This window comes from Bufo bufo, chromosome 1 (assembly GCF_905171765.1).
Source record: "Bufo bufo chromosome 1, aBufBuf1.1, whole genome shotgun sequence".
In the NCBI taxonomy this organism is placed as follows: Eukaryota; Metazoa; Chordata; class Amphibia; order Anura; family Bufonidae; genus Bufo; species Bufo bufo.
The window spans coordinates 440,640,385-440,665,679 of record NC_053389.1 but is presented as its reverse complement, the minus strand read 5'-3'; the positions used below and the strand labels follow the sequence as shown (position 1 = coordinate 440,665,679).

The 25,295-nt window shown below is 42.3% G+C and overlaps 1 protein-coding gene across 43 annotated transcripts in view; it reads right to left on the bottom strand.

Moving 5' to 3' along the window:
- Positions 1-6,302, bottom strand: part of MYBPC1 (myosin binding protein C1) — a 138,374-nt gene extending 132,072 nt beyond the window's left edge. For 35 of the 43 annotated variants that reach the window (XM_040407286.1, XM_040407393.1, XM_040407292.1 and 32 more), the window contains exon 1: positions 6,040-6,301. In XM_040407286.1, the coding sequence (XP_040263220.1) occupies positions 6,040-6,064 (25 nt within the window). In that variant the 5' untranslated portion in view covers positions 6,065-6,301. Of the gene's footprint in view, positions 1-6,039 lie in introns of all 43 variants that reach the window. The other 8 variants (XM_040407571.1, XM_040407605.1, XM_040407597.1 and 5 more) reach the window with 2 other exon arrangements.
- Between the last annotated feature and the right edge of the window lie 18,993 nt (positions 6,303-25,295).

Sequence of the window (25,295 nt, the reverse complement as noted above, 5' to 3'; positions counted from 1 at the left end):
GTGGGCTAGTACTACTTCCTGCAGGAAGGGTGGGGACTAGAGATGGCCTTGCGGTTCACCTGGCGGTCGTTTCGCAGCGAACTTTGCTCGTTCGCGATTCGCTAAACATGCGAACATATGGAGATGTCCACCGGCGCCATAGTCTTTTACATTGTGAAGAACTTTGACCCAAGACACATCCATCAGGTGGTACAGGACAGCCAATTGAGATGTTTCATTTTCAGCACATGGACATACCCCCTACATTATAAATAAACCTGATCTGGCCGCCATTTTACATTCAGTCTTTTGCCAGTGTAGGGAGAGGCTGCTGTGTGGAGCAGGGACAGGCTGTTAGGGACACCAAACGCTAGCTAATAGGTCCACAAAAGTCCTTTTAAGGACTGGTATAGGTGTGCTATCGATAGGTGTGACTTACTGAGGGGTGTAATATACTTATAATATAATTTCTAACATAGAAAGTATGTTATAGTGCATTTGTATTGTGCAGCAGTTGTGTGCAGGTCTGCTGCAATACTGCTGCTACACAGAGGGGCAAACGCTATTGGAACAAATAATTTCTACTGGTGTGAAATACCAGTTGCCCCCCCCAAAAAAAATGATTGAAGCAGGGGTGTTATATACCAATAATATACTTTCTATATAGTGCATTTAGGTAGTGCAGCATTTGTTTGTGGTTTTGCTGCGTTACCGCAGCTACAGATAGTGACAAACGCCATTGGAACCAATAATTTCTACTGGTGTGATATACCAGTTGCCCCCCAAAAAAACTGATTGAAGCAGGGGTGTCATATACTGATTATATACTTTCTATAAAGTGCATTTGTGTAGTGCAGTATTGGTTTGTGGTTTTGCTGCGTTACCTGAGCTACCTCGGTTCAGTGTTCGCGAACCGTCCCGGCCGATGTTCGTCCATCACTAGTGGGGATCAGTTAGTTCCAGTTTAGGTCTTCTCTAGACAGGGGAAGGGTGTGCAGGGGCACGTCTCTGCTGGACGTGCCCATGCCAGCCAGTGCACCTTAAGCTCTGCTTGCCATGGACGCCTACAGAAGAAGCTGAGGTATACAGCCAGCCAGTCAGTACCGCAGAGTCAGAGAGAAACAGAGATATAGCAGAGTTGAGTTTGCCTGCCAGTTTCATGCTAAAGCCTGCTGGAACCAAGACAAAGTCTGTAAACCGTTTTGGAGAACGTTTTTTCAAAGTAAAGCTGCCATTGAGCTTCATCTCAAGGTCTGGACTCCAGTTAATCTGGATACTGCTGGGGTCCAGCAGTATCCAGGTAGGAGCACCGTGACACAAAAAGAGACAATTAGGCCACACTACACCACTCGGTATTCCTACACCTGGGACATGACATCGAGGGCCCTGGGGCGCGGCCGCCTGTTGCACATCTAACCTGGATCTGTCAATTTTATGCCTGCACCACTGCTGTTTGTAGCTGCACAAGTGCAGTTGTGCCGCTGCACATAGCAACCACACATGTGCAATATTGGCAGGGCCAGGCATTATGTCTGGCCCTGTCATTCAGCAGGGAGAGAGGAGTCTCTTGAACATTGGGGACAGCCTCTCGCTACTCAAGCAAGCTGAATAAGGAACAGATTTTATTCAAATCAATCGATTAGCTAGTTTCTAGTCCCTTGCTCTTTGACACTTTTTTTATATGATATGATCCTTTAAACCTATTCATTAATTTTTTTAATGTGTAGTGGCAGTGATACAAATGATTTTTCTAATATACCTCATTAGTTAATTATGTTAAACTTTATTAGAAAGTGCTTCTAAGAGTACCTGCACACTGGTGTGGGTAAACGTGCAGAAGATCCGCACACATTTCTATTTCCGCACCAAAACCGCATGTGTAATTGGTTTGCTGCGGATTTCGAAATCTACTCAGCAGGTCAAGTTCTGCATGGAAGAAAGAAGCAAAGTGTATTTGAGATTTGTGTAATTTCATGCAATTGGTGGTACTGTATTATGCTGCGTTTTTTTCTGGATGTGAATTCTTGCGGTAAAACCATTAGTATTCCGCAACGTGTGCAGGTGACCTAAAGTGTTCCCTTAGCAACTGAGCATTGCTAAAAAAATTCCATCTTCAACGTTGTACTGGATGCTGAAGACGAATACCTGTGTGCTGTAGAGGCAGGCTTCTCAGCCTGCCTTTGTTCTTTCTGCACATGCTGCCCCTCTATTCTTGTCTTGCATTTCTTATTTATTTTACTAGAAAACTAATGCTTCCATACTGTATTGACCGTGCGAAAAGCTTTATGTAGACCTTGGTGCTGTGAAGGGAATATGTGATCCTGCCTACAATATGTCGTCATGGCTGGGCAGCCTGAATGTAACAGGAATCAGAATCTGATCATTATGATCTATTTTAGAGGAGCATTCCTGCAGTACAATAGTTTCTAGTGATGTGAATCTGCAGCTCCAGTGGGGATTAGAGAAGCATTTCAAACAGTCTCTTGTAGAAATAAGCGAATTAATTAGTTTGAATCAAGTTTGGTCCTCACTCAGCCTGCTTGAGTAGTGAGGTGCTTTCTAGTGATGTGAATCTGGAAAGCTCAGGGTAAAGTGAATGCCACATGTAGTGGTGTCGAGCACAGTGTGTAGTTAGGCCCCACATCCTGAGCTCCAGGCATCTCTACAAGTGGACATAATCTATCCTAATTACATTCAATAATGGCTTGCTTGTGGCCATAATTCCAGGAGAACCCCTTTAAAGTAAACACAGTATGCAGTAAGCTCACAAGCTCCCTCTTGTGGTCTCTGCAGGCAGGCATCAATTTATCACTAAACATTATCGGGCAGATTTAGCAAAATTGTCCTAGTTGTCCCTAGCAACCTGTCATAGCACAGCATTTATTTTTCCCGAGCAGCTTTAGAAATGAAAGCTAAACTGTGGTTACTATAGGCAACACAATAAGTCTATATTTTGGAAAGTTTTGGTATATAAACCCCATTGTCGATGCAGGGCATAAATGAAATGTCAGTTGCTGTAAAGGTATATACAAGGGGTTGTCTCATCTGAGACATTAGGGGCATTATCTATCTCTTAAACAAAGCCCCAATAGTGGAGGAGGGCACAAAATGTTGGACCTCAAAATGACAGGTTTTAAAAAGCAGGATTATCAATTTTAAGTGGTTGTACATCCCTTTCCATGAGATAGCCTATCCTAAGGATAGGCTATGACTATCAAAACGGCAGGGGTCCAGCATCCTTTATGCTGCCAATAAGCTGTTCGGTAGAAGCTTTGGTGCTGGAACTACACAGCTTTGTTGATTTTGCAGTGGACGGAGCTGGGTATTGTAGAGTTGCTTCCATTCAGCAGCACAACAGATGATCAGCAAGGGTGCGGTTTGTTGGACTCCCGCAGATCAGATATCCTGAGGATAAGCCATCACTTGTAAAGGACTGGACAACCCTTTTAAGGTCAGCTTCAGCCACAGTACTTACATCTAGTTGGCTACACAGATCGGTACATGCTGGTGTATTGGCCTTGAATGCCAAAACATCTTGTCCTACAACTTTTCTAAATAGAAATTAAAAATTTCCAAAAAGTGCTGCTAATGAGACCATTAACAGTCCAGTATTGGTACAACTAGGTCATATGCCATAAAGAAAAGGCTAATGGAAGAAAACAATACTACATATGTATGAAGAAATTCAATGCTATCAGCTTTTTCAGCTATTGTGGTCTACGTATCATCCAAACTGTATAAAGCAATAGGGGAGAAAGTATTTGCAGGATTTATTTGCCACACTGTGCTATGTGTACAGACTTTCAAAGGTCGTTCACATTGTGAAATCTATTTATGTATTGTGATATTATATTTCCTAATTATATGATTTAGAACACCAAACTAGTCCCATGATTAGAAGTCCTGCTATGTTCTCTAAACCAGTGGTCCTCACCTCCAGTACTCAGGGCCCACCTGCCGGCCATGTTTTCAGGATTTCCTTAGTATTGAGCAGGTTATATAATTAGTGTCCATGCATCAGGTATTCATTCTGTGGGATATTCTCAAATCATGACCGGTAGGTGGGCCATGAGGACTGGAGTTGGGGAACACTGCTCTAAACCACACTGTATAAAATCCAGTATATTGAGAGACTGCTATTGAGAGAGCAATGGTAAGGAAGGAACTTTTCAATGGAATAATTTAAACCAGTGTTCTGCCTTCAATTTTTACACCATTTGTTTCTGCTACACAAACCTTCAACCGAAAAATGTTCAATGACATTTTCAGCATGGCAAAATCTAAAACTGACTAAAAGGAATAGCAAATAGGGCAATAAACAAAAACCTAGATGAACCAAGTTACCACATTATCAGATATGCTGGTTTATCGGAATTCCCATATATCAAACTACCTCAGAAGGGTAAACCTAATTAAAATGTAAACAGAAATATGCTTAATATGATTTTGTTTTCTTAATAGTTTTCTCTATTCAGTCTTCTTTTCATCTTGTAAAATGTTACATTATTTAGCAATTCTGTTCCTCCCATCCGACTCCCAGTGCCAGATTAACAGATTTTTGGACTGCTTTTTGAAATGCTGGATTAATGAATGTGTGCACATTATGCATGACATCTACCTATAAAGTATTGTCCTACTGGAATTGCTGCTATTGTTAAAACAGAACATGAAGACTGTTCCTCCACAGGGTGTATGGAATGAACAATGTGGCAACGGTTTATAATAGTGATCAACCTGGCTATGTTTGGTAAGAATTGTGAGCCAAGAGATTGCCTGTTACAGATATTTTCAGAGTCATAAAGCTGGAGCTGAATATTTAAAGTTCCAGTGTGGGATATAAGGATTCTGAAATAATCTCCTGGAATGCTTTCAGTGAAGATACTTCCAATGGCATGTTCTGAAAGATCACTCAGATCAGAATGCTTTATTTGAGATCTATCCATAGAAAAATGCAAGATAACACCTATATAAACCCAAACCTTATCTAGATCTGGAATAAACATCTGATAGATAGATAGATAGATAGATAGATAGATAGATAGATATGAGATAGATAGATAGATAGATAGATATGAGATGCATAGACAGATATATAGGAGATATATACATGATAGTTTAGATAGATAGATAGACAGATAAAATAGATATTAGATAGATAGATATAGAATCGATCCTAACTTCTAATTACTGTACACTTCGGAACTAAATGAAATGTATTGTGCTCACATTTTAAACTCACATTCCATAACCAACCATTAGTTGGCAATTACTGAGCTAGAAGAGAAAGAATGTTTGCTTTATCTTTTCTAATAGCTTTGGACTGTTAATGATATCAGTTGCAGACCTTTAGGTTGTGACTACCTATGTGGTGTGCAACAAAGCCGCTAAACTTTCAAATGAATAAACTACTACTTACACTGTAATACCACATGTATAGTTACATAATACAAACACATTTCTTCTAACATGATAGTCCAATGTTTGTCAAGACTGGTGGACACTTGACACATTATAACATGCTAAGGATCAGTCCTTACTACATGGTATGTACAGGTACTGGTCTGGTATTTAGTGGCTAGTTTGGAAGTGTCTTTAGGATGGGATTCATTGGGTGAGGATGAAAATACAATATTTTTTAACAAATAATGATGGTTTAAAACTATAGAGGTTTTGGCACGTAACAGACCAAGCTCCATCACTACATGTGGAGAAGGTACAGGCAGTATATACTTAGATAGTATTGTTAGAATGAACTGAAAAAGTTATTGCAGGAGTAACATAATTTTAAAGTTTAAATAACTTTCATCATTGTGCCTTGCCATAGGATGCTGTGGGTGGCTCCTTTATCTTGCAGTTAAGCAGTGGTTAATAATGGATAGGACTATCAGCAAAGTAATGGTATTAATAGTCTGTTACTGGTAAAAGCTGGTGCTGATGGATCTTCATATTAAATGCATCTGCAATATCAATAGTTGTAATTTTGCTGCTACGTTAGGAGTTAATGGAAATGTTAAAGTGGGGTACACTAGTAAATGTGGCAAGGATGCCACTGATACTCACCCGTTTTCTTGGTTGGTTCAGGCATTTTATCAATAACTCTTTATTCCCAAAGAGTTTTGAACCTTCCACAAAATAAAACACCAGTTTACCAGCAGCCAGGTGGACACACTAGAGAGATGAAGATCAGACAGAGAGCAGAGGGGGAGAGGAATTCCTCCACTTTATATACAGCATTGAAATATCAATCAGATGGCACCTCCTCTGTTTACTATGCAAATATCAAGAAAATTGACAGTTATGGGAACTCTCCCATCTGTTGTCTGAACGGTCTGCTCTTTCAGCTTTTGGAAAGAATCTTTGTTGCATCTCATGTGGCCGATGAGAACATCTCTGAGCTTCTATATTCAGCTGCTCGCTCAAACAGATAGGAATCAGAGATGGTATTAAGGGCACAAAGCATCCCTAGCTCTGAATACTCTTTCTGACTCTATACTGCAGCACTTCACATCTTTTATTTTTGCATAACATTTTTTTACCAATATATTTTTAATATCAAGCAATTTCGAAAAGAATATAATGGACAATTGCATTAAAGAAAATCCTAGAAATGAAGCATCTTATATCAACCTTAAATCTACTTTACCCACAATTTGCTTCCTCATTTATAAGGGCTAAAATAAAGCTGATGCAATTTTATCAGAAAGCTGTGTATACTGTGTATATACCAGGAAAGTATTGGAAGCTTAAAGGGGTTCTCCGGGCTTTCCTTAGGATAGGTCATCAATATCAGATCGACAGGGGTCTGACAACCAGCACCCTCACCGATTAGCTGTATGAAGGGATGATTCTGTTATCCTCCTTCTCCAGTTGTCTCTAATTAAGATGTGGAGAAGCTGAAGAGGTGAGACATGGGTCAAAGAACCAAGCCAGGCCTACCTTCAGTATGCTGCCTGGTCTTTCAGCAGTACCAAACATACAGGAGAATAAGGCACTACATACCTATTACATCCAGTAAAGTCTCCTCTGATTGTAGACATTCTCTTCTCTCATCTTCTCCTTTAGACCCAGACCACCATGATGACTTCTTTAAGCCATGTCTCGTTTCTGCAAAGTTTGCAATAAAGACATCTTAGATTCCTCATCTTTCCATTATACCACCACCTTCTCAACACAAACTTTTCATCCTGGTGCTTCAACAGTGTCATCCTACTGCCGCTCTTATACTGTGCACAAAGACGCAGGCAGAGATGCTTGTGTCCCTGCGCAGGTGATCACAATGATGTCATCACTTTGTGACCCACCACATCGGTCAAACACTAACTCACAGATTTCAGGCCTAGCGGCCTATGAGGGTAAATGTCAAGGCATCAGCTGCATTGCCCTCCCATGGTATTCAACTGTATTGCCATCCTAAGATGGTGATACAATTGAATTCCAGAGGGCACCTGCAGGTGCCAGCTGGTATCTTGCTGGGAGTGTCAGGTCATTATGTGTGTAGCCAGTAGCTGTGAGATGGACTCAGGTAGCCCCCTGGGAATCAGATCATCAGGAAGTTTCTTGGTAGGGTCTACTGGCAGTCTGTCTATGGTATGGCCCTTGCACAGCTGCACATGGAGTACAACTCTACGCTGTGAGGCACCATATTCTATGCTTGAACAAATTCTCATTGATATAGCCTGTGTTCTAGAATTCTGTGATAGAGGTTTGGTCCAATTAACTAAGGTTTGGAAGATGTCTCTCTTAAGCCACATTCAGATGCTGGAGGTATAGCAATGAAACTACACCGATGTGGGGGATCTCATATCTAGTGACAGAAAAAGCAAGAAAAATTACAGATATGAGACTGACACATGGAATTCCTTAACCCCTTCCTGAAGCAGCAATTTTCTGTTTAATAGTACTGTTATATTTTATAGTTTATTTTTTAAATGGGATCATTTGGTGATTTAAATTATCTTTGTATTTTTTAAATATTTTCAATGCTTTTTTTCACATTTTTTTAAATTCCCTCTTGGGAACTTTGAAAGGCAATTGTGTGATAATTTCTCCCATAGACTGCAGTGATTTACCGTTGCAGCCTATGGGAGAATCACAGGACCTGATAGAAACTTTGGAGCCTTTACAAAGCTGCCATAACAGCCGAATGTCTCTCGCAATCTCGTCACGGGGGAGCTGTTTGGTTCCCAGGATTTCAATTGACCATAAAATCTGGGGAATGAAAAACCAGGTGGTTGCTGTGTAAAAAAATCAGGCATCTGGCAGCTGTGGAGCAGGGCTCCATCTTTAAAGACCTGTCAGGTACAATGAATGTCGGGAAGGGGTTAATAAGGTTTTCCAGGAGTAGAATATTGACGGTCTATCCTCAGAATAGGTCATCAATATCTGATCAGTGGGGGTCTGACTTCTGCCACCTTTACTGATCAGCTGTTTGAAGTGTCCATGGCGCTCTACAGAGCACTGTGGCCTCTTGCTAGGTCAGTGACATCACATTCATTGGTCACATGGCCTATTTGTAGCTCAGTCCCATCCAAGTAAAAGGGCCTGGGCTGCACTACCAAGCACGACTATTATACAATGTATGGTGCTATGCTTGGTATTCTGAGCGGAGGCTGCAGTGTTCACCGGAGCATCCCAGTCTCTTCAAACAGCTGAACAGGGGGGGTCGCCGGGAGTCACATCCCCACTAATTAGACACTGATGACCTATCCTGAGGATAAGCCATCAATATTGGACTCTCATTTTACTGCACTCAGAGCTCCCACATGGGATCTTACCCAGCATTCCCCTTCTCCTAAGTAGAAAATCTACCTATACATTTCGTGTCCCTATGTCAGTAATGTTAAACAACCACAGCTTCTGAGGGTGCTATAATGGGAGCCATGCTTTCCTTTTCTCCCTGCTTTCATTTTCTCCCTACTTTCCCATAGCCATAACTTTTTTATTTCTCCATTCACATATCCATATGAGGGCTTATTTTTTATGGGACAAGTTGTACTTTCTAATGGCACCATTTGATATTGCATACAATGTAGTTGGAAGCTGGAAAAAAGTTCCAAATGGGGTGTAATTGGAAAAGACAACAACTTTGCCAACTTTTTATTCAATTATTTTGGGAGGTAAATTGACAAAAAATAGCAAATTAATCATTTAAATTTTTTTCCCATATTGCCGTTCACCGTATTGGATATTTTTATATTTTAATGCTAAAAGCGTTTTCGGATGCGGCAATGCCTATGATTTTTTAAAATTGTTTATTTTTATTTAAAGTTTAGGGAAAGAATTTTTAGCTTTTTTTTATAAACTTCTTTTTGCTGTTTTTATCAATATAATAATAGCAAAGACAGGCATCCTCCACTGTATGCATTTTTGCTGGGGATCACCATTAGCAACGGACCACAAGTGCAGGATTTGCTCCCCTGTTTATACAGTACAGACCAAAAGTTTGGACACACCTTCTCATTTAAAGAGTTTTCTTTATTTTCATGACTATGAAAATTGTAGATTCACACCGAAGGCATCAAAACTATGAATTAACACATGTGGAATTATATACATAACAAACAAGTGTGAAACAACTGAAAATATGTCATATTCTAGGTTTTTCAAAGTAGCCACCTTTTGCTTTGATAGTCCCCTGAAATGTTTTTCACTTCATAGGTGTGCCCTGTCAGGTTTAATAATTGGGATTTCTTGCCTTATAAATGGGGTTGGGACCATCAGTGCCGTTGAGGAGAAGTCAGGTGGATACACAGCTGATAGTCCTACTGAATAGACTGTTAGAATTTTTATTATGGCAAGAAAAAAGCAGCTAAGTAAAGAAAAACGAGTGGCCATCATTACTTTAAGAAATGAAGGTCAGTCAGTCAGCTGAAAAATTGGGAAAACTTTGAAAGTAAGGGCTATTTGACCATGAAGGAGAGTGATGGGGTGCTGCGCCAGATGTACTGGCCTCCACAGTCACCGGACCTGAACCCAATCAAGATGGTTTGGGGTGAGCTGGACTGCAGAGTGAAGGCAAAAGGGCCAACAAGTGCTAAGCATCTCTGGGAACTCCTTCAAGACTGTTGGAAGACCATTTCAGGGGACTACCTATTGAAGCTCATCAAGAGAATGCCAAGAGTGTGCAAAGCAGTAATCAAAGCAAAAGGTGGCTACTTTGAAGAACCTAGAATATGACATATTTTCAGTTGTTTCACACTTGTTTGTTATGTATATAATTCCACATGTGTTAATTCATAGTTTTGATGCCTTCATAGTCATGAAAATAAAGAAAACTCTTTGAATGAGAAGGTGTGTCCAAACTTTTGGTCTGTACTGTATATGCACAACTGCATATGGGTTTGAGCACTTCCTGCCTGTTTAACACCACACCATTTTTTTCCCCAGCTATTTTTTTATCAACCTAGGACTCTCCTGACCCATTTTCACAATGTATACCACTCACTCTGGGTGGTTCACATCCTGTATGTAGCACTTGCTGCATCCAACCAAGCCCATGATGCACTTTTCTTTTCTCTGCCACAGCTCCAGCACTGTCTCTAACCATGCCACAAACTAGTCTATAGCTCCTCCCACTCAGCTAGTTAACCCCTTAAGGACTTAGGGCATACCGGTACGCCCTATTTCCCGAATCCTTAAGGACTCAAGGCGTAGCGATACGTCCTAAGTTTAAATCGCGATTGCGGCGCCGCGGGGGTTAATCCTAACAGGATCCTGTCACAACGCCAGGGGGGGTCGTGTGACCCCCCCGTATCAGCGATCGCCGCAAACCGCAGGTCAATTCAGACCTGCGGTTTGAGGCTTTTACCTGCGTTTGCGGCGGGTGTCGGCGGTGCCATCGGGTCCCCATGAGGCTGTGGGGGGGACCCGATGGCATGGAAGGCAGCGCAATGTCTAAGGAAGGCATCGCGCTGCCTTCCGGTGACAAGCCTGTGAGATCCAGCCCCCTGGATCTCACAGGCAGGAAGCTGTATGAGTAATACTCACAGTATTACTCATACAGCCAATGCATTCCAATACAGTAGTATTGGAATGCATTGTAAAGGAATATACCCCCCAAAAATCAAGTCCCAAAGTGGGAAAAAAAGAAAGTGAAAAAATAAAGTTTTCCCCCCAAAAAAATTAAAGTTTCAAGTAAAAATAAACAAAAACTTCATTTTCCCCAAATAAAGTAAAAAAAAAATTGTTAAAAAATAGGGGGAAAAAAAAGTATACATATTAGGTATCGCCACGTCCGTATCGACCGGATCTATAAACATATCACATGACCTAACCCCTCAGATGAACACCGTAAAAAATAAAAAATAAAAACTCTGCTAAATAAAACATTTTTTGTCACCTTGCATCACAAAAAGTGTAATAGCAAGCGATCAAAAAGTCAAACGCACCCCAAAATGGTGCCAATAAAACCGTCATCTCATTCCGCAAAAATCATACCCTACCCAAGGTAATCGCCCAAAAACTGGAAAAATTATGGCTTTCAGACTATGAAAACACTAAAACATGATGTTTTTTGCTTCAAAAATTAAATCATTGTGTAAAACTTACATAAATAAAAAAAAAACATACATATTAGGTATCGCCGCGTCCGTATCGACCGGCTCTATAAAAATATCACATGACCTAACCCCTCAGATGAATGTTGTGAATAACAAAAAATAAAAACGGTGCCAAAACAGCTATTTCTTGTTATCTTGCCTCACAAAAAGTGTAATATAGAGCAACCAGAAATCATATGTACCCCAAACTAGTACCAACAATACTGCCACCCTATCCCGTAGTTTCTAAAATGGGGCCACTTTTTTGGAGTTTCTACTCTAGGGGTGCATCAGGGGGGCTTCAAATGGGACATGGTTTAAAAAAAAAAACGGTCCTGCAAAATCTGCCTTCCAAAAACCGTATGGCATTCCTTTCCTTCTGCGCCCCCTGCAGTGTGCCCGTACAGCTGTTTACGACCACATATGGGGTGTTTCTGTAAACTTCAGAATCAGGGCCATAAATATTGAGTTTGGTTTGGCTGTTAACCCTTGCTTTGTTACTGGGAAAAATGGATTAAAATGGAAAATTTGCCCAAAAATTGAAATTCTGAAATTTCATCTCCATTTGCCAATAACTCTTGTGGAACACCTAAAGAGTTAAGACGTTTGTAAAATCTGTTTTGAATACCTTGGAGGGGTGTGGTTTCTTAGATGTGGTCACTTTTATGGAGTTTCTACTCTAGGGTTGCATCAGGGGGGCTTCAAATGGGACATGGTGTCAAAAAAAACAGTCCAGCAAAACCTGCCTTCCAAAAACCGTATGGCATTCCTTTGCTTCTGCGCCCTGCCGTGTGCCCGTACAGCGGTTTACCACCACATATGGGGTGTTTCTGTAAACTACAGAATCAGGGCCATAAATATTGAGTTTGGTTTGGCTGTTAACCCTTGCTTTGTAACCGGGAAAAAATTATTAAAATGGAAAATCTGCCAAAGAAGTGAAATTTTGAAATTGTATCTCTATTTACCATTAATTCTTGTGGAACACCTAAAGGGTTAACAAAGTTTGTAAAATCAGTTTTGAATACCTTGAGGGGTGTAGTTTATAGAATGGGGTAATTTTTGGGTGGTTTCTATTATGTAAGTCTCGCAAAGTGACTTCAGACCTGTAGTGGTCCCTAAAAATTGTTTTTTTAAAAATTTCTGAAAAATATCAAGATTTGCTTTTAAACTTCTAAGCCTTGTAACATCCCCAAAAAATAAAATATCATTCCCAAAATGATCCAAACATGAAGTAGACATATGGGGAATGTAAAGTAATAACTATTTTTGGAGGTATTACTATGTATTATAGAAGTAGAGAAATTTAAACTTGGAAATTTGCTATTTTTTTCAAATTTTTGGTAAATTTGGTAATTTTTATAAATAAAAATGATTTTTTTTTACTTCATTTTACCAGTGTCATGAAGTACAATATGTGATGAAAAAACTATCTCAGAATGGCCTGGATAAGTCAAAGCGTTTTAAAGTTATCAGCACTTAAAGTGACACTGGTCAGATTTGCAAAAAATGGCCTGGTCCTTAAAGGGACACTGACAGGGCCAAAAAGCATATTAAGGTATATATATGACCGTACAGGTCTTATAAAGTGTATTAGATTCATCTAGGTATCCCCCTGTCCACCTTATAACTACAGTAATCTGAAGTTTTATAACCTGCCTGAATCGGGTTTAATCTGCCCGAGGGGCGGTGTTTCACCTCAGCTTGCGTCCAGCCAGCCTCGCCACAACTGCCGTTTTGAAGCGCCGCCCAGCTCATCAATATTCACTTCGTTGGGCGGCTACTAGTGTCCCCGGCCTCTGAGAATGAGACTGTGCGCAGGCGCGATGTGATCCCGGCCAGTGAGGGTGCCGGGCGCATGCGCTGAAGATGGCCGGGGACACTAGTAGCCGCCCAACGAAGTGAATATTGATGAGCTTGGCGGCGCTTCAAAACGGCAGTTGTGGCGAGGCTGGCTGGACGCAAGCTGAGGTGAAACACCGCCCCTCGGGCAGATTGAACCCGATTCAGGCAGGTTATAAAACTTCAGATTACTGTAGTTATAAGGTGGACAGGGGGATACCTAGATGAATCTAATACACTTTATAAGACCTGTACGGTCATATATATACCTTAATATGCTTTTTGGCCCTGTCAGTGTCCCTTTAAGGTGAAATAGGGTCCTTAAAGGGCTTCTGTCACCCCACTAAACATATTTTTTTTTGGTTACTTATAATCCCTATACTGCGATTTATGCATACATACTGTAATTAATCATTTTGGTTCAGCAGATTCTGTTAAAAACGAACTTTTAAAATATGCTAATTACCTTGCTACCAGCAAGTAGGGCGGCTACTTGCTGGTAGCAGCCGCATCCTCCTATCCTAAAGACGCCCCCTCTGCATGTTGATTGACAGGGCCAGCGGACGGGATCTTTCTCTCCTGGCCCTGTTTGCTATTAAGATCTCGCGTAACGGTATTCAGTCGGCGCAGGCGCACTGAGAGGCGGACGCTCGCTCGGACGTCACATCTACACCCGGCGCAGGCGCATTGAGGAAGGAGTGGCCGAGCGAGTGCCCTCCTCTCAGTGCGCCTGCGCCGACTGAAGACAGGTACGGCGCAGGCGCCAGATTTTGAATGCAAACAGGGCCAGCAGAGAAAGATCCCGTCCGCTGGCCCTGTCAATCAACATGCGGAGGGGGCGTCTTTAGGATAGGAGGATGCGGCTGCTACCAGCAAGTAGCCGCCCTACTTGCTGGTAGCAAGGTAATTTGCATATTTTAAAAGTACGTTTTTAACAGAATCTGCTGAACCAAAATGATTAATTACATGATGTATGCATAAATCGCAGTATAGGGATTATAAGTAACAAAAAAAACCAAAAACAGTTTAGTGGGGTGACAGAAGCCCTTTAAGGGGTTAAATAGATAATCTCCTATTACTGTCCCTATTGCTGCTTTGACATGCCCATGGACATAACATCACAGAAAATAAGAAAGAGTTACAGCCCAGAAAATAGCTATCTTCATAAACGATTATTTTAAAGGATGTTGACTCAAACTTGTAAACCCCTTTAACCCTTTATGGACCGGGCTCATTTTCACCTTAAGGACCAGGCCATTTTTTGCAAATCTGACCAGTGTCACTTTATGCGTGAATAACTTTAAAACGCTTTTAATTTTTTATGCGTGAATAACTTTAAAACGCTTTTACTTATCCAGCCAATTCTGAGAGTGTTTTTTCATCACATATTGTACTTCATGACACTGGTAAAATGGAGTAAAAAAAATTATTCATTTTTATTTATAAAAAAATACCAAATTTATTAAAAATTTTGAAAAATTAGCAAATTTCCAAGTTTCAATTTCTCTACTTCTATAATTGTAATGACCGGCGTCACGCACAAGGAGGGAAAAGGGAAAGCCCTGCCCAAGGGAGAGGGTAAGGTGGTGACCCCTGACTCACCTTGCAGAAGGGCACCTGACTGCCCTGACGTCCCTAGACGGGTTCCTCACCCGTGCGGCGATCACGTGCCTAAACCCTGGCTTTCCCTAAAATGAGCCCTAGATAGTGAACGGGCCAGTGGGATCACTAGTCCGCACCACTGACACTAAGAGGGAAACACCAGGGAGAGGACAGACAAGAAATGGTGACTTGCCAGTGGATTCCTGACGACGATTATTTATGGCAAACTCAGCTAACGGTAAATATGATGACCACAACTCTTGGTTTTCAGACACAAAACATCTTCGATATGTCTCCAGGTTTTGGTTGGTACGCTCAGTCTGTCCATTCGACTGAGGATGGAAAGCTGAGGAAAAGGACAAGTGTACCCCCAAACGGGAACAAAAAGCTTTCCAAAATTTAGAAATAAACTGGGTACCCCGATCCGAAACAACATCGGAGGGGACCCCGTGAAGCTTCACGATTTCACTAACAAATACCTGAGCAAGAGTCTTAGCATTAGGTAGTGCGGGTAACGCAATGAAGTGTACCATTTTGCTAAACCTGTCCACTACTACCAAAATAACTGTTTTACCCGCAGACAAAGGTAAGTCAGTGATAAAATCCATTGACAGATGTGTCCATGGTCTATTGGGAATGACGAGTGGTAATAGAGACCCTGCAGGACGTGTATGTGAAACTTTTGCGCGCGCACAGGTAGAACAAGAAGACACAAAATCCAATACATCCTGACGCAACCTTGGCCACCAAAAACGACGAGACAATAGCTCCAAGGTTGCTTTACTACCCGGGTGCCCAGCAAGTGCCGAATTATGATGTTCCTTTAGTAATTCGAAACGTAGGTTCAACGGTACAAACAATTTCTCTGAGGGGCAAGAGACCGGGGCGTCCTCCTGGGCCTCTAACACCTTCCCCTCCAGAACAGAGTGTACCGCAGAAACAACCACTCCTCTTTGAAGAATGGGCACCGGATCACTCACATTACCCCCTCCAGGGAAACAACGAGATAGTGCATCAGCCTTGGTATTCTTTGCCCCAGGACGATAGGTAATCACAAAGTTAAACCTGGTAAAAAATAGCGACCACCTAGCCTGTCTAGGGGGGAGACGCTTAGCTGATTCGAGGTACAGAAGATTTTTGTGGTCCGTAATCACAGTGACGGGGTGGACTGCCCCCTCTAAAAAGTGACGCCACTCCTCAAACGCAAGTTTAATAGCTAATAGTTCCCTATTGCCAATATCGTAGTTCTTTTCTGCTGCAGATAGTTTTTTAGAAAAGAAAGCACAAGGACGCCATTTGCCAGGAGACGGACCCTGAGACAGTACAGCCCCCACTCCCACCTCTGACGCATCGACTTCAACAATAAAAGGCTGAGAGACATCAGGTTGGACTAGTAGAGGTGCTGAGGTAAACCTCTATTTTAGAGAGGAAAAAGCAACTTTAGCGGCGTCAGACCATTTAGAAAAATCAGTCCCCTTCCTAGTCATGTCAGTAAGGGGTTTTACAATAAGTGAATAATTTTTAATAAATTTCCTATAGAAATTCGCGAAGCCCAAGAACCGTTGTAGTGCTTTGAGGTTCTCAGGAAGATCCCAATCCAAAATTGCCTGGACCTTCCCAGGATCCATACGGAAACCTGAAGCAGATAAAAAATAACCTAGGAATTGTATCTCCTGAACGGCGAAGACACATTTTTTAATTTTAGCATATCATTTATTCGTCCATAGGACCTGCAGTACTTGTCTGACATGGACCTCATGTGTTCTCAGATCAGACGAATAAATTAAAATATCATCTAGGTACAGTACAGACCAAAAGTTTGGACACACCTTCTCATTCAAAGAGTTTTCTTTATTTTCATGACTATGAAAATTGTAGATTCACACTGAAGGCATCAAAACTATGAATTAACACATGTGGAATTATATACATAACAAACAAGTGTGAAACAACTGAAAATATGTCATATTCTAGGTTCTTAAAAGTAGACACCTTTTGCTTTGATTACTGCTTTGCACACTCTTGGCATTCTCTTGATGAGCTTCAAGAGGTAGTCCCCTGAAATGGATTTCACTTCACAGGTGTGCCCTGTCAGGTTTAATAAGTGGGATTTCCTGCCTTATAAATGGGGTTGGGACCATCAGTGGCGTTGAGGAGAAGTCAGGTGGATACACAGCTGATAGTCCTACTGAATAGACTGTTAGAATTTATATTATGGCAAGAAAAAAGCAGCTAAGTAAAGAAAAATGAGTGGCCACCATTACTTTAAGAAATGAAGGTCGGTCAGTCAGCCGAAAAATTGGGAAAACTTTGAAAGTAAGAGCTATTTGACCATGAAGGAGAGTGATGGGGTGCTGCGCCAGATGACCTGGCCTCCACAGTCACTGGACCTAAACCCAATCGAGATGGTTTGGGGTGATCTGGACCGCAGAGTGAATGCAAAAGGGCCAACAAGAGCTAAGCATCTCTGGGAACTCCTTCAAGACTGTTGGAAGACCATTTCAGGGGACTACCTCTTGAAGCTCATCAAGAGAATGCCAAGAGTGTGCAAAGCAGTAATCAAAGCAAAAGGTGGCTACTTTGAAGAACCTAGAATATGACATATTTTCAGTTGTTTCACACTTGTTTGTTATGTATATAATTCCACATGTGTTAATTCATAGTTTTGATGCCTTCATAGTCATGAAAATAAAGAAAACTCTTTGAATGAGAAGGTGTGTCCAAACTTTTGGTCTGTACTGTATATTACCACAAACCTGCCGATTAGATGACTAAAAAAGTCATTAACGAAATGTTGAAAGACGGCAGGAGCATTGGTCAGACCGAAAGGCATAACTAGATTTTCATAATGCCCCTCAGGGGTGTTAAAAGCTGTCTTACACTCATCCCCCTCCTTAATACGAATCAGATTGTAGGCCCCCCTAAGATCAAGTTTGGAGAACCACCTAGCACCCGCAATCTGGTTAAACAGGTCAGGAATGAGAGGAAGAGGGTATGGGTCTCAGATTGTTATCCGATTTAATTCGCGAAAATCTAGGCAAGGACGCAGGCCCCCATCTTTCTTTTTAACAAAGAAAAACCCTGCAGCCACGGGTGAAGAAGAGGGTCTGATGTGTCCCTTAGCCAAGCTCTCGGAGATATAATCTTTAATGGCTTGTCTCTCTGGACCTAAAAGATTATATAACCTGGTCTTGGGTAATTTTGCGCCGGGAATAAGGTTAACCGGGCAATCATAAGGACGATGAGGTGGTAACTTCTGACAACCCTTTTCAGAAAAAACGTCCTCAAAATCCGAAATAAATGTAGGTAGGGTAGTTATGGAGGCGACTAAGCAATTGCTATTTAAGCAATTTTCTCTGCACTGCTCACTCCACTCCAATATCTCCCTGGCCTGCCAATCCAGCAATGGATTGTGCGCTACCAACCAGGGAAGACCCAGCACTACCGAAGTGGGAAGCCCCTCCAGAACATAACATGAAAGCATCTCGTTATGGTGGTCCCCTACCCGAAGTGGTAAATTATGAACAATGTGGGTGAGGTTTCTCTGAGACAGAGGAGCAGAATCAATAGCGAATATGGGAATAGGTCTCTGTAGCGTACAGAGAGACAAACCCATAGGGCGGGCAAAATGGGCATCTATCAAATTTACCCCTGCTCCACTGTCTAGAAAGAAAGAAATAGTCTCCGTCTTATCACCAAAAACAATAACCGCTGGCAACACAACACAATTTGCGATGTACGTATGGAGGAAACGTATACCCCCCGGCTGACATCCTCCACACAGCCTGGGGTTAGTAGTTTTCCGACGGTCTTTTGTTTCTGAGTAAAGAAGGACAGACATTAATGAAAGGACCCCTCTCCCCACAAAAAAAACAAACCCCACGCCTACAGCGAGCCACAGGAGGACGGACCTGACGAGTAGTTCCTCCTAGCTGCATAGGCTCGTCTAAGTCCGTACAGACTAACTGCTGCTTGGGAGGGGTTACCAATGGCTCCGTTTTTTTCAACCTGTCCCTTAGGCGTCTATCTATTCGGATAGAAAGGGACATAACCGCATCAAGGGAAAAGGGGGTCTCATATAATGCAAGCGCATCCTTAACCCTTTCGGATAACCCAGAGCAGAACTGACTCCTGAGAGCCGGGTCGTTCCATTGGGTATCCATAGCCCACCTATGGAAGTCAGAGCAATATTCCTCTACCAGCCGCTCTTCTTGTAGGAGTCTCCGTAATCTTGATTCAGCCAGTGCGACTCGGTCAGGGTCGTCATATTTGAGACCCAAGGCCCCGAAAAACTCATCCACTGACCGAAGAGCCTGGGAATCAGTAGGTAAAGAGAACGCCCAGGACTGCGGGTCCCCCTGTAGCAGGGAAATAACAACCCCCACCCGCTGTTCTTCATTACCAGAGGAGTAAGGGCGCAGTTTAAAGTATAAATTACAGGCCTCATGGAATGTCAAAAACTTGTCCCTTCCCCCAGAAAATCTGTCAGGGAGAGGGACCTTGGGTTCCGCAACAACCTGGTTACCAGTAGCAACCGCTGGGCTTGCGGTCTGTTGTAATTGCTGCTGTTGCTGGAGGACCGACGCCTTCAATCCTGCCACCTCCAAAGACAGGCCATGAAATTGTTTGGACAGAGCAGCAATTTGATCCATACTGGATTTTAAGTAGGTAAAAAAAAATTTTTTTTTATTATTTTTTACCTACACAAAATAAGGGCCAGATATAATGTAATGACCGGCGTCACACACAGGGAGGGAAAAGGGAAAGCCCTGCCCAAGGGAGAGGGTAAGGTGGTGACCCCTGACTCACCTTGCAGCTGGCACCTGACTGCCCTGACGTCCCTAGACGGGTTCCTCACCCGTGCGGCGATCACGTGCCTAAACCCTGGCTTTCCCTAAAATGAGCCCTAGATAGTGAATGGGCCGGTGGGATCGCTAGTCCGCACCACTGACACTAAGAGGGAAACACCAGGGAGAGGACAGACAATACAGACAAACACATACACCCAAGTGGGCGACCACAGCAGACCACAAAGGTCCAACAGGGATCCGGAGGGTAGCGTTCTGGACCAACAACCAGAGAACGCGCAACAAAGCTCCAGAGGGTCAGAATAGATGTCCAGGCAGGAAGCTCTATATCTGGCAACCAGAGAAGTGTGAGAGGGGAATATAAGGAGGTTTGGGAGTTCTGGACAAGGAACAGCTGAGGAGAAGGAGCTACGGATCCCTGAGTGAGCCAAAAGGGTTTGCAAAGCAAACCCAGAAAGCTACCATAAGGAAACAGCCCTATCTTACATAGAGCGCGCAGCCAACCGCTGCGACTTCCTGACCCCGGGTATAACGGAGTCAGGCGTGGTTCTTGACACCCTCGTGACAATAATACATAGTAATACCTCCAAAAATAGTTATTAATTTACATTCCTCATATGTCTACTTTATGTTTGGATCATTTTGGGAATGCCATTTTATTTTTTGAGGACGTTACAAGGCTTAGAAGTTTAGAAGCAAATCTTCAAATTTTTCAGAAAATTTCTAAAACCCACTTTTTCAGGACCAGTTCAGGTCTGAAGTCACTTTGTGAGGCTTACATAATAGAAACCACCCAAAAATGACCCCGTTTTACAAACTACACCCCTCAAGGTATTTAAAACTGATCTTACAAACTTTGTTAACCATTTAGGTGTTCCACAAGAATTAATGGAAAATAGAGATAAAATTTCAAAATTTCACTTTTTTGGCAGATTTTCCATTTTAATAATTTTTTTCCAGTTACAAAGCAAGGTTTAACAGCCAAACAAAATTTTATATTTATGGCCCTGATTCTGTAGTTTAGAGAAACACCCCATATGTGGTCGTAAACTGCTGTACAGGCACACGGCACGGTGCAGAACGAAAGGAATGCCATATGGTTTTTGGAAGGCAGATTTTGCTGGACTGGTTTTTTGACACCATGTCCTATTTGAAGCTCCCCTGATGCACCCCTAGAGTAGAAACTCCAAAAAAGTGACCCCATTCTGGAAACTATGGGATAGGGTGGCAGTTTTATTGGTACTATTTTAGGGTACATATGATTTTTGGTTGCTCTATATTACACTTTTTGTGAGGCAAGGTAACAAGAAATAGCTGTTTTGGCACAGTTTTTATTTTTTGTTATTTACAACATTTATCTGACAGGTTAGATCATGTGGTATTTTTGCTGGTTATTACGGACGTGGCAATACCTAATATGTATCCTTTTTTTATTTATGTAAGTTTTACACAATTATTTCATTTTTGAAACAAAGAAAATCATGTTTTAGTGTCTCCATAGTCCGAGAGCCATAGTTTTTTCAGTTTTTGGGCGATTATCTTGGGTAGGGTATGATTTTTGCGGGATGAGATGACGGTTTGATTGGCACTATTTTGGGGTGCTATGACTTTTTAATCACTCGCTATTACACTTTTTGTGTTGTAAGGCGACAAAAAATAGCTTTTTTTTTAACCTTTTTTTTTTCACGGTCTTCACCTGAGGGGTTAGGTTATGTGATATTTTTATAGAGCAGGTTATTACGGATGCGGCGATACCTAATATGTGTAGTGCATTTTATTTTTTTTATTTTTAATCAGTGATAAATGTTTTTTTTTTCTTTTTCACTTTTTTTTCATTTTTATGACCCAAACCTACTTGGTTCTTGAAGATCCAGTGGGTCTGATATCTGTATAATACGGTACAGTACACTATATAGTGTACTGTACTGTATTTTCACTTTACACTTAGTCTGATCAGACTTCTGCCATCGGGGGCTGAAAAGGCACAGCAGCCCTCGATGGGAGAGGGAGGGAGCTCCCTCCCTGTTAACCCCTTCCATACAGCGGTCCCTACGGACCGCGGCATGGAAGGGGTTAAACGGCTGACATCACAGCACAGATGTCAGCCGTTTCAAGCAGAGTGTCAGCAATGCGCTAACACTCTGCTTGCTAACCGCTCGGCCTTCCTGGAAATGAGAGGGTGCGGGCAAGATGATCGCGCGACCGCCCGTCCGCCCCCCCCACTACCGCCTGCACCGCAGTCACGGACCGCGGAGATCAGAAACTTCCGACAGCGCTGTAAACCTCAGGTCTGAATTGACCTGCGGTTTGCAGCAATCGCCGATACGGGGGGGTCACAGGACCCCCCTCGGCATTGTCCCAGGGTGCCTGCTGATTGATTTCAGCAGGCACCCAGTTCCGATCACCGCCTGCCGCACGGCGGTGATCGGAAATTCACGTGACGTACCGATACATCATGTGTCCTTAAGTACCGGGACATCATGACGTACCGATACGTCATGTGTCCCCAAGAGGTTAAAGGGGTTGTCCCAGGGGTGGGATTCAAATTTTTTTAAATGGTTCCCTACTCAACGGCGGACATGCGGCGTCACCACACATGTTTACATATACATACACCATATACACTCACCTAAAGAATTATTAGGAACACCTATTCTATTTCTCATTAATGCAATTATCTAGTCAACCAATCACATGGCAGTTGCTTCAATGCATTTAAGGGTGTGGTCCTGGTCAAGACAATCTCCTGAACTCCAAACTGAATGTCAGAATGGGAAAGAAAGGTGATTTAAGCAATTTTGAGCGTGGCATGGTTGTTGGTGCCAGACGGGCCGGTCTGAGTATTTCACAATCTGCTCAGTTACTGGGATTTTCACGCACAACCATTTCTAGGGTTTACAAAGAATGGTGTGAAAAGGGAAAAACATCCAGTATGCGGCAGTCCTGTGGGCAAAAATGCCTTGTGGATGCTAGAGGTCAGAGGAGAATGGGCCGACTGATTCAAGCTGATAGAAGAGTAACGTTGACTGAAATAACCACTCGTTACAACCGAGGTATGCAGCAAAGCATTTGTGAAGCCACAACACGCACAACCTTGAGGCGGATGGGCTACAACAGCAGAAGACCCCACCGGGTACCACTCATCTCCACTACAAATAGGAAAAAGAGGCTACAATTTGCACGAGCTCACCAAAATTGGACTGTTGAAGACTGGAAAAATGTTGCCTGGTCTGATGAGTCTCGATTTCTGTTGAGACATTCAAATGGTAGAGTCCGAATTTGGCGTAAACAGAATGAGAACATGTATCCATCCTCTGATGGCTACTTCCAGCAGGATAATGCACCATGTCACAAAGCTTGAATCATTTAAAATTGGTTTCTTGAACATGACAATGAGTTCACTGTACTAAAATGGCCCCCACAGTCACCAGATCTCAACCCAATAGAGCATCTTTGGGATGTGGAGGAACGGAAGCTTCGTGCCCTGGATGTGCATCCCTCAAATCTCCATCAACTGCAAGATGCTATCCTATCAATATGGGCCAACATTTCTAAAGAATGCTATCAGCACCTTGTTGAATCAATGCCACGTAGAATTAAGGCAGTTCTGAAGGCAAAAGGGGGTCCAACACCGTATTAGTATGGTGTTCCTAATAATTCTTTAGGTGAGTGTATATACAACACACATACACATAAATACACCATATATAAACTACACACACATGCCACCAAACTTTTAAAAAACCTAAGGAGCTAAACTATGGAATGGAAGCGCTCATCTGCAGATGCCGCTCTAATTTTAACAACCGGATCTGGAGTACCTGAGGGAACTGGCTGAATCCCTGGATTGTCCAGTTGCAGGAGGAAACCAGACAACCCGTGAGACCTGCCTGAAATAAAGAACAGGTAAGTACCTGACAGATCCTGCAGCAGAAATGTCCGTCAACAACATGTGACCACTGCAGTCAGTTACTGGCCTCAGTGGTGCAGCCAACGGCGGCCCATGATTGGCTGAATCGGTCACATGTTGTTGAAGTGACAGCACAACTGCAGCTGGAAAACTCAATAGAGCCCTATAGGGAGAACCAGAGTGGTAGCATAGGATCTGTCAGGTAATAATAATATAATATTATTTATTTATATAGCGCCACCATATTCCCCAGGGTTCTACAAATTCAGAGGGTTCATGTACAAAATAAAAGATATCACAATATAACTGGCTAATATTACAAACTGAAACACTAGGAGTGAGGGCCCTGCTCACAAGAGCTTACAATCTACAATTAGGAAGTACTGACCTGTTCTTTATTTCAGGCTGATCAGATTATCCAGTTTCCTCCTCTTCTCTCAGACATTAATTTGTAAACGTTCCCACTCCAGGGGGTTCTGTGTTTCGGAAGCTTTTGGTTAGTCAGTAAAGTAATCACTCCTATACCTAGCTTTTATGACACAAAGTATTTAACATCAAAGTGTGATGACAAAGTGAATGATCTAGACGGCTCTACTGTTCAAGCAAATGGTAGAGGTGCAGAGCTGCTCAGTCTGACTCACCCAGTCAGGACAGTAATAAATGGAAGATAAGAAGGTAAGCAGGCACACTCATATAAGGTTTGTATTATAGCTAATTTATTAATGGGAATAATATGGGTATAGGTATATGTTGAATTCCTTGGTGATGGAATTGATTCAATATTCCAAAGTGTAAGTCAATGAAAATGTGTCTTGGAATAAAAGATCAAAAATCAAAAATAAAAAATGAGGAATACAAATAAAATAGAATATAATATGATAAAATTGCCACATATGCGTATAAGTATGATAAAAATAATGATAAAAATGAAAATAATGATAAAAATAGTCCTCCATGGAATAGTCCTTCACAAATGAAGATATGCAATAATTAATACAGGAACAATCTTCCTTAACCTAGGGCTGTGTGTATGGATGCAATACAGTCAATTGCTGTGATCCTGCACGGTGCTGTGGGAAAAAAAGAGAGGTGCTCTGTGCCTAAGCGTGGCGTACCACGCTGTCTGCGGCTGCAGAGATCACTTACCCACCGGCGCTGTTGGAGTAGGTCCTCCTATGGCAGTCGGCTGTTCCTGGGAAAATTTGCGAGGTCCGACACGATCTGATGGCAAGATCTTCAGCGTTCCTCGTGGTGCCCGGGGCGTGGTTCGCGCGTCTGCAGTATGACGCGGATGATCACGTGATGGCAATCTTTGCGATTTTTTTCGGAGCGCTCCCAGGATGTAGATTCAGTACAAACATTCACTTTGCAGGTTCCATTCAGGGTGGTGACTATGCACAGACCCCAAGCTGGTCTTTTTCTTCACACCAACACATAGACACAGGTCTTGTATTCTCATTTTCTTAATTCTCAGAAAACCCCTTTAAACCTTTAACTGGGAAAGACCTGTGTCTATGTGTTGGTGTGAAGAAAAAGACCAGTTTTTTACCTTATCTCTGCTGGTTAATGTACATATACTCTCTGACTGTCTGCTGAGTAGACAGGCTCATCCTGATGTAA